The sequence below is a fragment of the Salvelinus alpinus genome, chromosome 3, assembly GCF_045679555.1.
Source record: "Salvelinus alpinus chromosome 3, SLU_Salpinus.1, whole genome shotgun sequence".
Taxonomy (NCBI): domain Eukaryota; kingdom Metazoa; phylum Chordata; class Actinopteri; order Salmoniformes; family Salmonidae; genus Salvelinus; species Salvelinus alpinus.
The window spans coordinates 20267499-20284875 of record NC_092088.1 but is presented as its reverse complement, the minus strand read 5'-3'; the positions used below and the strand labels follow the sequence as shown (position 1 = coordinate 20284875).

At 48.9% G+C, this 17377-nt stretch overlaps 1 protein-coding gene across 4 annotated transcripts in view; it reads right to left on the bottom strand.

Moving 5' to 3' along the window:
• The window catches only part of LOC139570214 (SRC kinase signaling inhibitor 1-like), a 47214-nt gene that overhangs the window by 12370 nt on the left and 17467 nt on the right, over nt 1-17377 (bottom strand). For 3 of the 4 annotated variants that reach the window (XM_071391887.1, XM_071391888.1, XM_071391890.1), the window contains 12 exons: nt 14867-15068; nt 14279-14408; nt 13816-13987; nt 4691-5661; nt 4458-4547; nt 4204-4244; nt 3996-4019; nt 2809-2969; nt 1842-2017; nt 1538-1668; nt 580-727; nt 4-328 (listed from right to left, as the gene is read on the bottom strand). In XM_071391887.1, the coding sequence (XP_071247988.1) occupies nt 4-328; nt 580-727; nt 1538-1668; nt 1842-2017; nt 2809-2969; nt 3996-4019; nt 4204-4244; nt 4458-4547; nt 4691-5661; nt 13816-13987; nt 14279-14408; nt 14867-15068 (2571 nt within the window). The remainder of the gene's footprint in view (nt 1-3; nt 329-579; nt 728-1537; nt 1669-1841; nt 2018-2808; nt 2970-3995; nt 4020-4203; nt 4245-4457; nt 4548-4690; nt 5662-13815; nt 13988-14278; nt 14409-14866; nt 15069-17377) is intronic. The other variant, XM_071391889.1, reaches the window with a different exon arrangement.

The window sequence follows — 17377 nt, the reverse complement described above, 5'->3', positions numbered from 1 at the left end:
CACCAGTCTGACCTCCACGGACACTGATTTGTCAGCACCGCGGCGGCTCGGCAGCTCATCCAGGACCCGGCTTCTGTAGCTGGCTGTAGGGTGGGGATCCTGCTCAGGTCCCGAGGTGTCTGGGTCACTGCTTGATATGGGCATCCAGTTGGCAAGGCTGGCACTGCCACCCAGGTCATTGAGGCTGAGCGGTGGACTGGTCAGGATGTCGAGGTCCGAGTTCTTTCCTGTGTCCTCAGTTCGCTTGGCTGACTGGCTGCAGATGTCGTCCTGGCCCTTCCACAGGCCCTCGGTCACTTTTCTGTACGTACAGGTGGTATACAATACACTAACAACACACACAGCATTGTCAGGGCCCTATTGCATCAAACCTAGTGACCAGCTTTCTGGGATCAGTCCAAAATATATATTTTTCATCTGCTCCAAAAAGTTTTTGTTATGAACTGTGCTTTCTCCTTGTACTGAAAGAGTATCATTTTCACTTATCTTGAAAACCGAGTCACCAGTTGAATGGAACCCTCGTAACAACGATGTTATAACAACATGTTTGTATGACATAGTTGTTGTGTTGAACCATACCTTCGTAGTGTGGTCAGTGTATCGGTCATAGTGTTACAGCGTTTCAGCAGTGTGTCCAGTCTGTGTGGTTCCTCCTTCAGAAACTTGACAGCCTCCACCTCTACCCTCAACACCACCCGCATCTTACTCTGCAGACTGGGGAACTGGTCTGGATGGAGGGAGGGAGGGAGGGAGGGAGGGAGGGAGGGAGGGAGGGAGGGAGGGAGGGAGGGAGGGAGGGAGGGAGGGAGGGAGGGAGGGAGGGAGGGAAAGAGAGACAGAGAAAGACAGATACAGAGACAGAAGCACCATTAACTCAATGAGAGAGGGAAGGTGTATATTGCATATCCATGCTTGTGTGTAAAACATGCATGTAGTGTCTTTGTGTCTCCTGTCATGCTCCCTGCCGGGGCTTCCTGTACTTTCTGTCCCCTGTGGTTCTGCTACCACATGGAGAAAGATTTCAGGGTATTTAGATGCATAACCAGTCTGGTATCCCAAGTTGGTAAACAAGCCTCTCGTTCCACTGTGTGATTTTGTGCTATGATGCCAGACGTGACAACATCTGCATAATTAGCACCTCTTCCTTAATGATTTCTTATTAGATTTTTTATTTAACCTTTATTTAACTAGGCAAGTCAGTTAAGAACAAGTTCTTATTTACAATGACGGCCTACCGGGGAACAGTGGATTAACTGCCTTGTTCAGAGGCAGAACGACAGATTTTACCTTGTCAGCTCGGGGATTCGATTCAGCAACCTTTCAGTTACTGGCCCAACGCTCTAACCACTAGGCTACCTGCTGCGATACACACTCATATTAGGCACGTACACCTGCCTAATCACTGTCAATGCAACAGATTTGGTCCTTGTGGCAATTATCTAGTAAGGTAATTATATGAGGGGTTAATTTTATTCCATCCAATCATTGCCTTACTGTTGTATCTTCCTGTATCATTATCCCCTATTGATATCCTTACTCTTGAGCTCTGTGAGGGTCTCTCCCAAAGACCTGAGCTCCATGCTCTTCTGCTCCACATCCTGCTCTGTCACCAGGCCATGGTTGACTGACGAGTTCCTCTGGAGTTCCTCCACTGACTTCTCCAGATCACTGTGAAGACCAAAATCAGTTGCCACGTGTCTTGCAGCCATGTTATGCAGGCACTGCATGGTTCCAGATCAACACTAAATATACCATTCAGCTTTTTACTATCTGAATCAGTTTGCATTATTTCTCCATTCACACTGACCCTAGCTTGAGCCTGACTTAAAGGCTGAACTCACTGCAGCTGCTGGATGAGCAGCTCTTCCTGGTTGAGGTACTTGAGTCTCTCCTCCTCCACTAAGAGACGCTGCCTCTGCAGAGGGTCCTCCTGGGTCCGCATGGCATCCAGCATCATCAGGCTCAGCTCCGACTCTGTCTGCCTCAGCAGGGACTGCACCGAGTCCTGGTTCTCCAACTGAGAGGGGAGGCATGGACAGATACAAAGACATGTTATTTGGACGCACACACAATACGTCAAACAAGCATAAGTCAAACATGCACAACGACAAGTCAACACACACAAAACGACAAGTCTACACACACAAAACATGAGACACACACACAGACCAAAAGACAGGCCAAATCCAAAATTACACACACACACAGTTTTGTATTGCTATCCTTGTGGGGACCAAAGAATTGATTCCCATCCAAAATCCTATTTTCCCTAACCCCTAACCCTAAATCTGACCCTAACCCTAACCTTAACCCTTAACCATAACCCTAACCTTAACCCTAAACCTAACCTTAACCCGAAACCCCTAACCTTAACCTTAACCCTAAATTTAACCTTAACCCCAAACCCCTAACCCTAACCCTAAACCTAACCTTAACCTTAACCCCAAACCCCTAACCTTAACCCTAACCCTAAACCTAACCTTAACCCTAAACCTAACCTTAACCCCAAACCCTTAACCTTAACCCTAAAACTATACCTACCCCTAACTCCTAACCCTAAACCTAACCTAACCCTTAAGCCAAATATAGCATTTTTCCTTGATGCGATCGGCAAAATGTCCCCACTTGTCCAAATAGTCCTTGTTTTACAATCCTCGTGAGGAAATCTGGTACCCACAAGGATAGATAAACAAAAACACAAAAACACACACAATCTACACATTGATATGTAAAAACATCTGAAAACAACTAGAGCCTTGAGGAATGTGTGTGTGTGTGTGTACGGCCATACCGTTCTCTGGAGCTCACCTGGATGTCTCGCAGCTGGGACAGCTGTATGCGCAGCTTGCTGGTGTTCTGCTGCAGGCCATGCAGGTGGTTCTGCATCTGCAGCCGCGACACCGTCAGTGACTGGGCGGACCCTGTGGGCGGTGGCGGCATCAGGGCCAACGGAGCCGATGGCGTCAGAGCTGGCCAATCAGAAAACAGGATTAGGGTCTCGTGAATGTGCATTCTGCTGTCACGGAAGCAAATTATATCATCCATCGTAAAAGGGGGGAGGATTTACATGATTATACATAGGTGTAATGATGATTGACAGAGTGGGGAAGGTTTTAAGGACACACAAAGCTGTATTTCTTTACATACATCTAGATTTCAGGGGTAACAACAGCAAGCCCGGAGCAAGCAAGTCTTTGACGCTTAAGTTGAAATGACACAAGGGGCCATTGAAATGACAGTGAATAAACGGCTTTGTTTATATGGCATTTTCTCAGGCATATTTTCTCATGCATAACAAAACAAAGGGACTGGTTTGATAAGACTAAGGTACACACAAACTTGGAGTTCACCCAAACTACAAAATCACATATTGCTTTACATTGAAAATAATCAAATTGCTTTGAAAATAATCCAAATAAGACCATTAGCATTGATAACTTCCCAGGCAAATAGATTTTGTAATTTAGGTGAACTAGCTTGGCACAACTAATTCTTGAAGAACGCCTTGTTTTGGGGGAGGGCTTGTCACAGTTCCAGTGTGTGTCCAAGTGCATTGTCTAACTAAAAGCTTGCCTTTTAATACCTGTCTGGATGAAAAAGGTAAAGGCCTACTTTCATCCGACAACATAAAATCCCCTTTACACAGACGACTTCCAGCAATTAAACATATTTTTGCAGGTCTGTGTGAATGGTATCAGGAGTAGGAATACATATTGATCGACTCAAAGCACCAACTATGCATACAAAGAAACCTAACCGCACCACTACTGATGATAACAAGTCAATCTAAATGACACTCCAGCAGGAACAGTAGGGAGTTTTGAGCCCAGTCCTGAATCCAGACACTGAACACAGACATAAAGAATAAGAGAATCAAAACAGAATCCTCACAAGACTCAAAGTGCATCACACGAGAGACATCAACTGTAAGGGAAGGAATTTGTCCTAGAGACACAGAGGGAGGGAAAAGACGAGGACTTTGGACAAGAATATACCTTTCTTTTTTTTTAACCGTCCAGCTAAAATAAGGCACAAGAAGCATGGCACACATTACTAACAAAAGCGAATACACACTTTAGTCACATGAGCAGTTCAGCTACAGAACATTTACGATGCTCTGCAAGCCTTACCCTTTATATTGCCACGTCAATGGGACACAGGGAAAGTGAATGTATATTTGTTCTGTTTTCAGTTGATACTTACTGTCTGTTCCTGAGCAGTCACTGGACGTCTCAATCTTATCCCTGAAAAAGACTAAATAAGTTAAAGGTCCCCACTCTGTGTGTGTGTGTGTGTGTGTGTGTGTGTGTGTGTGTGTGTGTGTGTGTGTGTGTGTGTGTGTGTGTGTGTGTGTGTGTGTGTGTGTGTGTGTGTGTGTGTGTGTGTGTGTGTGTGTGTGTGTGTGTGTGTGTGTGTGTGTGTGTGTGTTGTGTGTGTGTTGTGTGTGTGTGCCTTACGGGCTATCTGCCTCTGGTCCCCTGGTCAGAACAGTCTGCAGTAGACCAGTCAGACTGGCTATCTGTTTCTCCATGACCTCCATGCGCCCCCTTAGCAGTGAAACACATAGGGTATGAGTAAGTTCAGAAACACACAAAATACCCATCACACACACACACACACACACACACACACACACACACACACACACACACACACACACACACACACACACACACACTGGCACTCTCACCTGGTCTCGGTCTCGTTGCCTGGTAGAGGTGAACTTAAACCTGGTGCTGTACTGAAACCACCGCCCTCCCCTCCAGGTCCAGCCATCAGACACAGCTGATCTGACCCCAACCCTGACCCCTGAACCCTAGCTTTGGCACTTTCCCCAAACACGGAGGAGGACACCGAGTCCCTCCGCAGGGTCTGCCTCCCAGGGGAGCTCCGGCCGGGCATGGTGCCCGAATACGAGTCCCTCATGTCAGGGATCTTCTGCGGGGACGAGGGGGGTGGCACCCGGAAACCCATGGCCAACATGGATGCGGCGTAGGCAGCATCATTATACAGCGGGCCTCCAGGCCTGTATAGGATGCCGCTGTCCATCAGCTCTCCCTGCAGAGCCGCCGCCGAGTAGGAAGTGAGGGAGCGCACGGAGCCGGGTCCCAACCCTCCACCACCACCTCCTCCTCGCCGGTAGAGAGAGCCATAAGGATCCCCCCTCGGGGGTAGGGGGGAGTGGGGGCCAGCCAGACTAAGCCGACCCCCTTCCTGGCCTAGGGAATAGGGGTCGGCATAGATTCCCCCTCCATCGCCCCGCAGGAGCACCATGCTTCTGGAGCCACTACCGTGGACCTCCTCATCGGGCTTCACGTCCCTCCGCTCCAGGATGGCACTGGGGGAGAAGCTAGCCTGGGCATGGTGCTGGAGATGGTGGTGCTGGGGATGGAGCTGCTGGGGGTGATGCTGCTGCGGGTGGTGGTGGGCCGCAATCTGGCCCCCGGGCGAGAGGTGGTGGGGGTGGGGGAGGGAGTGGGTGTGGGGGTGATGCTGGAGGTGAGGTTGCCCGGCATAGGAGGATGGACGGCCACCGCCACTGTAGAGGAGACGGACGCGGGACGGGGAGCTGGAGGGGGTCGATGCGGAGGAAGAGGCGGGGGCATTGCTGAGGCGACGGTTGGACGGAGAATCCTGCTGGGGCGTGTACACCATCTCCCTCTGTCATTGGAGGAAGAGAGGAACGATAGATATACTCAGAATAGAATAGAGTGAAGTTGAATAGAATACCTTACAATACTATACAATACAATATTACTGGTGATTCAAAAGAAAATTGCACATAATTGGATGCAGCTTGAAAACCAACCTGAGTTAATGACCCCCTGGGCTCTTAAAGTATAAGAGCCTCCCTGACAAGACAATAGCAGCCCCCCATGGATGCTACACCACAGGAGGTTGGTGGCACCTTAGAGCCCCCTGTGCTCTACACACACTGGAGAAATGACTGGAGCACCTTTGTTCATAACTGACTTGCCAAGTTAAATAAACATATACATTTTTTAATCTCCACCATCTACAGTACATCCTGTAGATGCAACTGCCTCCATACGTACAGAAAAATAATCCCACTAGACGTGACTGACTAGCGAGGGGCGAACCACGACATCTCGGACTGGATCCCCGAGCCCCACTGTCACACAATCCCCGTCATAGATCACAGCTTCACTGCATCTCCTCACACTACTCGAACCCCTCTCCTCAGCGCCAACCAACCTGCCAATCAATCTCCGCTAAGCCCTGTCGTCCCTCCATTTTGTCCCTCTATCCTCCCTGTCCCTGTGCAGCGCTACTCGGTGGTACCGTCATGGTTTACAGTCTGTAATCTGCTCTGCTGGCTCATGTACGGCCCACTTCACCTTGGGTTTTATTTGCTGGGGGATAAGAGGGATCCTATGTAATATCCTATGTTTCACAGAGTTGTGGCTGAACGAGGACATAAATATACATCCTGCTAGTTTTTCTATGCGCCGTCAAGACCGGATGGCAGACTCGGGTAAGACGAGGGGAGGAGGGGTGTGTCTCGTTGTTAACAACAGCTGGTGCGTGAGCTCTAATGTTAAGGACGTTTCAAGTTTTTGCTCTCCTGAGAATACCTCATGATAAGCTGCAGACCATACTATTTACCAAGAGAGTTTTCATCTATATTTTTCGTAGCTGTCTATTTACCACCACAAACTGATACTGGCACTAAGGCCGCACTCAACGAGCTGTATAGGGCCATACGCAATCAAGAAAATGCACAATTCAGAGGGAAACTGAAATCCATTTTACCTCATTTTTTCCATCATGTCACCTGTGCAACTAGAGGAAACAAAACTCTATATCACATTTACTCCACACAGAGAAATACATTCAAGGTCCTCCCTCGCTCTCCCTTTGGCACATCAGACCATAAGTCTATCCTCCTGCTTACAAGCAGAAATTCAAACAGGAAGTACCAGTGACACGCTCAATACGGAAGTGGTCTAATGAAGCGGATGCTAAGCTACAGGACTGTTTCTGTCATGTTTTGTCTTTGATCATGTCTTGTCCCTGTGCTTCCCTCTGCTGGTCTTATTAGGTTATTTCTCTTTCTCTCTCTCTATCGTTCCGTTCATGCTCCCAGCTGTTTCTCATTCTCCCTACGACCTCATTTACTCTTTCACACCTGTCCCCTATTTTGCCCTCTGATTAGAGTCCCTATTTCTCCCTCTGTTTTCCGCTCCTGTCCTTGTCGGATTCTTGTTTGATGTTTGCTGTTCCTGTGTCCTTGTTTCGCCCTGTCGTGTTCTTTGCCTTCTTCAGATGCTGCGTGTGAGCAGGTGTCAATGTCAGCTACGGCCAGTGCCTTCCCGAAGCGACCTGCAGTCTGTGGTCGCGTCTCCAGGCGTTCCTCTCTATTGACGAGAGGATTTCAGTTTCCTGTTTTGGATTACCATTGATTATATCCAGGAGAATCATTATTTGTTTAATACTGGAATAAAGACTCTGTTACTATTACGTCGCTTTTGGGTCCTCATTCATCAGCATAACAGAAGAATCCGACCAAGATGGACCCAGCGACTATGGATTCTCTCAACACTGCCGTCGAGTTCCAGGGAGCAATGCTCGGCAGACACGAGCAGGAATTGTTTGCTGCTCGTCATGCCGTTGAGACCCTGGCCGCTCAGGTCTCCGATCTCTCTGGACAGTTTCAGAGTCTTCGTCTCGTGCCACCAGCTACTTCCTGGTCTTCCGAGTCTCCGGAACCTAGGGTTAATAACCCACCATGTTACTCTGGGCAGCCCACTGAGTGTCGCTCCTTTCTCACCCAGTGTGATATTGTGTTCTCTCTCCAGCCCAACACGTACTCAAGAGAGAGAGCTCGGATCGCTTACGTCATATCACTCCTTACTGGTCGGGCTCGGGAGTGGGGCACAGCTATCTGGGAGGCAAGGGCTGAGTGTTCTAACGATTATCAGAACTTTAAAGAGGAGATGATACGGGTTTTTGATCGTTCAGTTTTTGGGAAGGAGGCTTCCAGGGTCCTGGCTTCCCTATGTCAAGGTGATCGATCCATAACGGATTACTCTATAGAGTTTCGCACTCTTGCTGCCTCCAGTGACTGGAACGAGCCGGCGTTGCTCGCTCGTTTTCTGGAGGGACTTCACGCTGAGGTTAAGGATGAGATTCTCTCCCGGGAGGTTCCTTCCAGCGTGGACTCTTTGATTGCACTCGCCATCCGCATAGAACGACGGATAGATCTTCGTCATCGAGCTCGTGGAGGAGAGCTCGCGTTAACGGTGCTTCCCCTCTCCGCATCTCAACCATCTCCTCCCACCGGCTCAGAGACTGAGCCCATGCAGCTGGGAGGTATTCGCATCTCGACTAAGGAGAGGGAACGGAGAATCACCAACCGCCTTTGCCTCTATTGCGGTTCTGCTGGACATTTTGTCATGTCATGTCCAGTAAAAGCCAGAGCTCATCAGTAAGCGGAGGGCTACTGGTGAGCGCTACTACTCAGGTCTCTCCATCAAGATCCTGTACTACCTTGTCGGTCCATCTACGCTGGACCGGTTCGGCTGCTTCCTGCAGTGCCTTGATAGACTCAGGGGCTGAGGGTTGTTTTATGGACGAAGCATGGGCTCGGAAACATGACATTCCTCTCAGACAGTTAGGGAAGCCCACGCCCATGTTCGCCTTAGATGGTAGTCTTCTCCCCAGTATCAGATGTGAGACACTACCTTTAACCCTCACAGTATCTGGTAACCACAGTGAGACCATTTCCTTTTTGATTTTTCGTTCACCTTTTACACCTGTTGTTTTGGGTCATCCCTGGCTAGTATGTCATAATCCTTCTATTAATTGGTCAAGTAATTCTATCCTATCTTGGAACGTTTCTTGTCATGTGAAGTGTTTAATGTCTGCTATCCCTCCTGTGTCTTCTGTCCCCTCTACTCAGGAGGAACCTGGTGATTTGACAGGAGTGCCGGAGGAATATCATGATCTGCGCACGGTCTTCAGTCGGTCCAGAGCCAGCTCCCTTCCTCCTCACCGGTCGTATGATTGTTGTATTGATCTCCTTCCGGGGACCACTCCCCCTCGGGGTAGACTATACTCTCTGTCGGCTCCCGAACGTAAGGCTCTCGAGGATTATCTGTCTGTTTCTCTCGACGCCGGTACCGTGGTGCCTTCTTCCTCTCCCGCCGGAGCGGGATTTTTCTTTGTTAAGAAGAAGGACGGTACTCTGCGCCCCTGCGTGGATTATCGAGGGCTGAATGACATAACGGTTAAGAATCGTTATCCGCTTCCCCTTATGTCGTCAGCCTTCGAGATTTTGCAGGGAGCCAGGTGCTTTACTAAGTTGGACCTTCGTAACGCTTACCATCTCGTACGCATCAGAGAGGGGGACGAGTGGAAAACGGCGTTTAACACTCCGTTAGGGCATTTTGAATACCGGGTTCTGCCGTTCGGTCTCGCTAATGCTCCAGCTGTCTTTCAGGCATTAGTTAATGATGTACTGAGAGACATGCTGAACATTTTTGTTTTCGTTTACCTTGACGATATCCTGATTTTTTCACCGTCACTCGAGATTCATGTTCAGCACGTTCGACGTGTACTCCAGCGCCTTTTAGAGAATTGTCTCTACGTGAAGGCTGAGAAGTGCGCCTTTCATGTCTCCTCTGTCACTTTTCTCGGTTCTGTTGTTTCCGCTGAAGGCATTCAGATGGATCCCGCTAAGGTCCAGGCGGTCAGCGATTGGTCCGTCCCTAAGTCACGTGTCGAGTTGCAGCGCTTTCTCGGTTTCGCTAATTTCTATCGGCGTTTCATTCGTAATTTCGGTCAAGTGGCTGCCCCTCTCACAGCTCTGACTTCTGTCAAGACTTGCTTTAAGTGGTCCGGTTCCGCCCAGGGAGCTTTTGATCTCCTCAAGAAGCGTTTTACATCCGCCCCTATCCTTGTTACTCCTGACGTCACTAAACAATTCATTGTCAAGGTTGACGCTTCAGAGGTGGGCGTGGGAGCCATTCTGTCTCAGCGCTTCCAGTCTGACGATAAGGTCCATCCTTGCGCTTACTTTTCTCATCGCCTGTCGCCATCGGAACGCAACTATGATGTGGGTAACCGCGAACTGCTCGCCATCCGCTTAGCCATAGGCGAATGGCGACAGTGGTTGGAGGGGGCGACCGTCCCTTTTGTCGTTTGGACTGACCATAAGAACCTTGAGTACATCCGTTCGGCCGAACGACTTAATGCACGTCAAGCTCGTTGGGCGTTGTTTTTCGCTCGTTTCGAGTTCGTGATTTCCTATCGTCCGGGAAATAAGAACACCAAGCCTGATGCCTTATCCCGTCTCTTTAGTTCTTCTGTGGCTTCTACCGACCCCGAGGGGATTCTCCCTGAAGGGCGTGTTGTCGGGTTGACTGTCTGGGGAATTGAGAGACAGGTAAAGCAAGCACTCACTCACACTGCGTCGCCGCGCGCTTGTCCTAGTAACCTTCTGTTCGTTCCTGTCTCTACTCGTCTGGCTGTTCTTCAGTGGGCTCACTCTGCCAAGTTAGCTGGCCACCCCGGCGTTCGGGGTACGCTTGCTTCTATTCGCCAGCGGTTTTGGTGGCCTACTCAGGAGCGGGACACGCGTCGTTTCGTGGCTGCTTGTTCGGACTGCGCGCAGACTAAGTCAGGTAACTCTCCTCCTGCCGGTCGTCTCAGACCGCTTCCCATTCCTTCTCGACCATGGTCTCACATCGCCTTAGACTTTATTACCGGTCTGCCTTCGTCTGCGGGGAAGACTGTGATTCTTACGGTTATCGATAGGTTCTCTAAGGCGGCACATTTCATTCCCCTCGCTAAGCTTCCTTCCGCTAAGGAGACGGCACAAATCATCATTGAGAATGTGTTCAGAATTCATGGCCTCCCGTTAGACGCCGTTTCAGACAGAGGTCCGCAATTCACGTCACAGTTTTGGAGGGAGTTCTGTCGTTTGATTGGTGCTTCCGTCAGTCTCTCTTCCGGGTTTCATCCCCAGTCTAACGGTCAAGCAGAAAGGGCCAATCAGTCGATTGGTCGCATTTTACGCAGCCTTTCGTTTCGAAACCCTGCGTCTTGGGCAGAACAGCTCCCCTGGGCTGAGTACGCTCACAACTCGCTTCCTTCGTCTGCTACCGGGCTGTCCCCGTTTCAGAGTAGTCTTGGCTACCAGCCTCCTCTGTTTTCGTCCCAGCTCGCCGAGTCCAGCGTTCCCTCCGCTCAGGCTTTTGTCCAACGTTGTGAGCGCACCTGGAGGAGGGTCAGGTCTGCACTTTGCCGTTACAGGGCGCAGACTGTGAGAGCCGCCAATAAACGTAGGATTAAGAGTCCTAGGTATTGTCGCGGTCAGAGAGTGTGGCTTTCCACTCGTAACCTTCCCCTTACGACAGCTTCTCGCAAGTTGACTCCGCGGTTCATTGGTCCGTTCCGTGTCTCTCAGGTCGTCAATCCTGTCGCTGTGCGACTGCTTCTTCCGCAACATCTTCGTCGCGTCCACCCTGTCTTCCATGTCTCCTGTGTCAAGCCTTTTCTTCGCGCCCCCGTTCGTCTTCCCTCCCCCCCCCCCCGTCCTTGTCGAGGGCGCTCCTATTTACAAGGTACGGAAGATCATGGACATGCGTTCTCGGGGACGTGGTCACCAGTACTTAGTGGATTGGGAGGGTTACGGTCCTGAGGAGAGGAGTTGGGTTCCATCTCGGGACGTGCTGGACCGTTCGTTGATTGATGATTTCCTTCGTTGCCGCCAGGGTTCCTCCTCGAGTGCGCCAGGAGGCGCTCGGTGAGTGGGGGGGTACTGTCATGTTTTGTCTTTGATCATGTCTTGTCCCTGTGCTTCCCTCTGCTGGTCTTATTAGGTTATTTCTCTTTCTCTCTCTCTATCGTTCCGTTCATGCTCCCAGCTGTTTCTCATTCTCCCTACGACCTCATTTACTCTTTCACACCTGTCCCCTATTTTGCCCTCTGATTAGAGTCCCTATTTCTCCCTCTGTTTTCCGCTCCTGTCCTTGTCGGATTCTTGTTTGATGTTTGCTGTTCCTGTGTCCTTGTTTCGCCCTGTCGTGTTCTTTGCCTTCTTCAGATGCTGCGTGTGAGCAGGTGTCAATGTCAGCTACGGCCAGTGCCTTCCCGAAGCGACCTGCAGTCTGTGGTCGCGTCTCCAGGCGTTCCTCTCTATTGACGAGAGGATTTCAGTTTCCTGTTTTGGATTACCATTGATTATATCCAGGAGAATCATTATTTGTTTAATACTGGAATAAAGACTCTGTTACTATTACGTCGCTTTTGGGTCCTCATTCATCAGCATAACAGTTTCGATTCATCCGATAACATTGAGGAGTTTACCACATCAGTCACCAGCTTAATTAATAAGTGCATCGACGACGCCGTCCCCACAGTGACCATACATACCCCAACCAGAAGCCATGGACCCGGTCTATAATACCAACTTGTTTTAAGCATACCACCATAGTCCTCGTGCTGAATAACACCAAGGTAACCTGTCTAAATGACTATTGTCCCATAGCACTCACATCTATAGCCATGAAATGATTTGAGAGGCTGCTCATGGCTCACATCAACAGCATCATCACAGACACCCTGGACCCACTCCAATTCGCATACCACCTCAACAGATCCACAGATGATGCAATATCTATTGCACTCAACACTGCCCTCACCCACCTGGACAAAATAAATACCTATGTAAGAATGCTGTTTATACATTACAGCTCAGCATTCAACACCATAGTCCTCTCTAAGCCCATGACTAAGCTCGGGACCCTGGGACTGAACACCTCCTTCTGCAACTGGATCCTGGACTTCCTGACGGGCCGCTTCCAGGTGGTGAGGGTAGGCAACAACACATCCTGGGTGTTTTGCTTAGTCCCCTCCTGTACTCCCTGTTCACCCACGACCGTGTGGCCACACACGACTCCGACACCATCATCAAGTTTGCTGACGACACGACGGTGGTGGGACTGATCACCGACGATGATGAGGCAGCCTAGGGGAGGAGGTCAGAGACCTGGCAGTGTGGTGCCAGGACAACAACCTCTCCCTCAACATCAGCGAGACAAAGGAGCTGATCGTGGACTACAGGAAACAGAGGTGTGAGCACGCCCCCATACACATCAAAGGGGCTGTAGTGGAGCGGGTCAATGTCTAGAGTGATGTCTAGAGTGACAACGCCAATTCTCCACGGTGTGTGCCAGCGTTTCCCAAACTGTTTGAGTTGTCGTCTAAATCACTTTTTAGTGTCCGATTAAATACACAAAGCCATGTCTTTAGCCGACACACCATTTGAGAACAACTGTGTATGTACAATATTATACTACATTATCAGTCAGCAAAAAGCTTTTTTTTGCCTTGGAGGGAAACAGGTCTGTGTGGATTCAAAAACAGTCCTACTGTTGAAGCATCATATCACTCATTCAGGCAGACTTATTTAATAGAGACTGGCTGAGTTTCATTTGTGCTCCAGTAGGTTGATTAATAGCTACTCATTTTTCCATTACTAAACAACATAATATCACTGTCAGAACAGCATGAGTAGCTGCAAATATGTTATTTGGGGTGAAGGAGTACTTGGGCTCAGTATTTGCTCTCAATTCTGTAGAGAGCTTACTGAGGTCCGTTAAACCTTGGCGAGCAAGGCCCACACATACAGATGGACAGAGAGAGAGAGACAGACAGAGAGAGAGAGAGAGAAAGGGGGAGAGGGAGAGAGAGAGAGAGAGAGAGAGAGAGAGAGAGAGAGAGAGAGAGAGAGAGAGAGAGAGACAGATACAGAGACAAACACACACACACCTCCCCCTTTACACTCACCCGGAGGTCTCCGTTGGCCAGATGTGGGTTGTGGTGTCCGGGGTAGGTGCCGTAGACAGGCTCCTTACAGTAGATCTTGATGACACAGCGGTCCTGGACGTCTCGTGGGTCCTCCAGCTCATAGAATACGTTACGGGCCTCGTCCTTAATCAGCAGGGCCGTGCTGGGGCACCTGAACATGGGCATTGACACCCGAGCATTTACAATTCAACAGGCCACTTAATGTTTGGTAATTACCTAATAACGATTGTTTTTGTTTCCTTTCATGGAATTAATCTGTAGCTTGTCAGCTAATCAATCAGATGTTATCTTAGCTAAATGTCAGCTATCATAAGGTGACACCAGTTGTCTTGACTGTTTATTACACCGTCCATGTCATTGTTATGTCATTGTTATGTCACTCTTATGACAGCGTTATGTAGCCTTTATAACAAAGCGTTCTACTAAAGTGTGATAAAGCCACCTTAGCATTGCCATGGTGAGCCTCTGGGGAAACATGTGGACAATGAGGGCTCTCAGGGTCTCCAGGCTGGTCAGCTCGTGGGTCAGGTGCACCCGCCTCGTCTCCTCGCCCAGCTGGAGGAAGAGAATGCCTGAGGGGAAGGAGGAAGGAGGAGAGGAGAGGAGAGGAGAGGAGAGGAGAGGAGAGGAGAGGAGAGGAGAGGAGAGGAGAGGAGAGGAGAGGGGTGAGATTCAGTTGACTGTAATACCTCAACAAACACACACACACAGGACAGAGGGCAGAGGACAGAGGACAGAGGACAGAGGGCAGAGGGCAGAGAGGACACAATCACAATAATCTCATCTGTCTACTGGGGCTTTTTCTAAACTAATTTGTGACAATCAGTGACGAATTCAAAATAGAATCAAGTATAAACTTGAGAAATCTCCTCATGAATGTGATCCTCATTCTCCGTATGAACGTGAACGTGAACAGAACTCCCTTTAGAGTGAACCTGCCTGCAACCCCAAAGATGGTACAGATGACGGTTGTGATGATTGTGGTCAATAAGACCGTGATATGAGCGTGACATGACCATTATGTTCTGACCTGGCGCGTGGAGCTTGGCCTGGCTGGATGAGCGCGCCAGGGGCAGGCTCTGGCGGAGGCGGTTCATGCGGTTGAACCCGAGGGGAACGTCGGCCTCAGACATGGTTTCCAGACTCTCAGCCGAGGCAAAGGACACCCTGCTGGCCTGGTCGGCTAGAGCCGGCTGGTCGGGGTTGCGTCGGATCACACGGGGGGTACGGGCCTATGGGATAGAGGGAGAGACAGATTGTATCAATCAACACTTAAAACAACACGACCACCACAGCAAAGACACACAGCTGCTGTGACAATGAACACAGACAAAACTAGTCAACCACCACAGCAAAAAGACAACCACAAAATCAGACAAAACTAGTCAACCACCACAGCAAAAAGACAACCACAAAATCAGACAAAACTAGTCAACCACCACAGCAAAAAGACAACCACAATAACAGACAAAACAAGAGAATTGCATAAAACAAGAAGACACAACAAAATCAAATCAAAGTTTATTGGTCGCGTACACAGTTTATCTACTACTGCAATGTGCAGTAGTAGATACTGTATATTAGAATGAGCTTAATAAAGAACACACCGTGTGAAAAAAACAGTATAAAATAAACGACCCAGTGTTAAATGTCTCTAAAACAATCCCAGACAAAGATACAACAGCACAGCTGTTTCCTCAGGATGAGACAACTGCATAAAACAAAATGACGACGCAGCCACCAAAACTGTTGTAATAAACATATTTTACAAAGCTTCAAACACATGTGTTTAAGTGTGAGCTGAGGAGTTAAACTTGTTGAATTAATTTTGAGTGCACACTAGCCAAGAAACAATTTACACTAAGAAATGGAGCGATATAAATAGGCCTATCTAATATTAATGCTATGTAAATTATGTGGTCTTAAGTGGTTTTAAGTGCCAGATTCACCAGTATCCACTCTACAGAGAATTAGAGGAACCAACATAACACTAGTTATGCTAATGCTAACAAACGAAGCTAGCAGAACACTAGCTAGACAGACTTCCATTGAAATGCAGGTGACCACTGAGCCTTCAGACTTTACCTAGCCAATTTAAACCACAGAGAGAAGATAAGATGATGAAGATGTGAGGACAAGTGAGGATGAGGAAGAGGACCTCTTGTTACAGCTGTGCGTGGCAGGAGCTGCTAGAGCAGGTTGTTTATAATGAATCCCTACCGACAGATATTTTCCAGCCCAAAGACTACAGTAATGAGCTCCCACAGTGCTCTGTGAACACTGCTCACATTCAGTTATGCATCTGTTGTCTCCCCAACCGCCACCGTTGCTTTGATTTGTTGTTCCTGCAATAGGCACACCCAAACTGCACATGGGGGTATGCTCACACACACACACACACACACACACACACACACACACACACACACACACACACACACACACACACACACACACACACACACACACACACACACACACACACACACACACACACACACACACACACACACACACGCGCACACGCACGCAAAATGTACATACACACACACTCGTCACAAATTGAGCAGGAAGACGGATTGCGAGTGGTGCCCCTCATTTGTGTTGAGATTTACGGTCTGTGTGTCAACCAGAAGCAGTGCACCTTCTGCTTCTAGCATCCCACAAGCATCAAGCTGTTGAGAAGAGAAGTTGGTGGCATGAGGGAATTACAAAGTTTGTGGTTAGTCAGCTGTAGAGAGAGGATGGAGGGAGCGGGAGAGGTGTGTGAGAGAGAAAGAGAGAGAGAGAGATAGCGAGAGAGCGAGAGAGTGAGAGAGTGAGAGAGTGAGAGAGAAAGAGAGAGAGAGAGAGAGAGTGAGAGAGAGAGAGAGAGAGAGAGAGAGAGAGAGAGAGAGAGAGAGAGAGAGAGAGAGAGAGAGAGAGAGAGAGAAAGAAAGAGAGAAAGAGAAAGAAAGAGAAAGAAAGAGAGAAAGCGAGAGGAGAGAGAGAGAGGCAAAAGGAGGAAGACAGATTCCGAGACCAAGCGAGAGATACTTAAGCAGAGAATGAGAGGAAAAGTCGTAAAGTGCAACACGATGGTTGACTTCCTGTCGGCTCTTTCCTAATTAGTTCTCATTTCAGTGTGCAGGCAGCAGCTGTGGAGAGGCTCAGAGGGCAGGGCTCCTCTCCATGCGCTCCTGGGATCCAGAAGACAAGCTTGACTGCGCTCTGTATGCCCACGTTTTATTCCCGCTGTGTCTGTCTACATTACAAGCTGACATTTTCTCTGGGGTAACGCCCAATAAACTCCCCACCTCCATTCTCTTCAATAGCACAATCCAAGGGAGGAGAGGGTGGAATTGGCGAGGAACGAATGGGAATGTCGTTTCTAAAGTGAAAATCTCTGGGGGAATATGAATACATATTTTTTGCAGAATGCCTGGACATTTCACAGGAGTGCATATTTTTCAAATTCCACCCATGCCCTCGATAATCATGACCATGTTTCTGCCTGTGCAATTAAACTTGGATAGATACTGTAATAAACTTCTCCATCCAA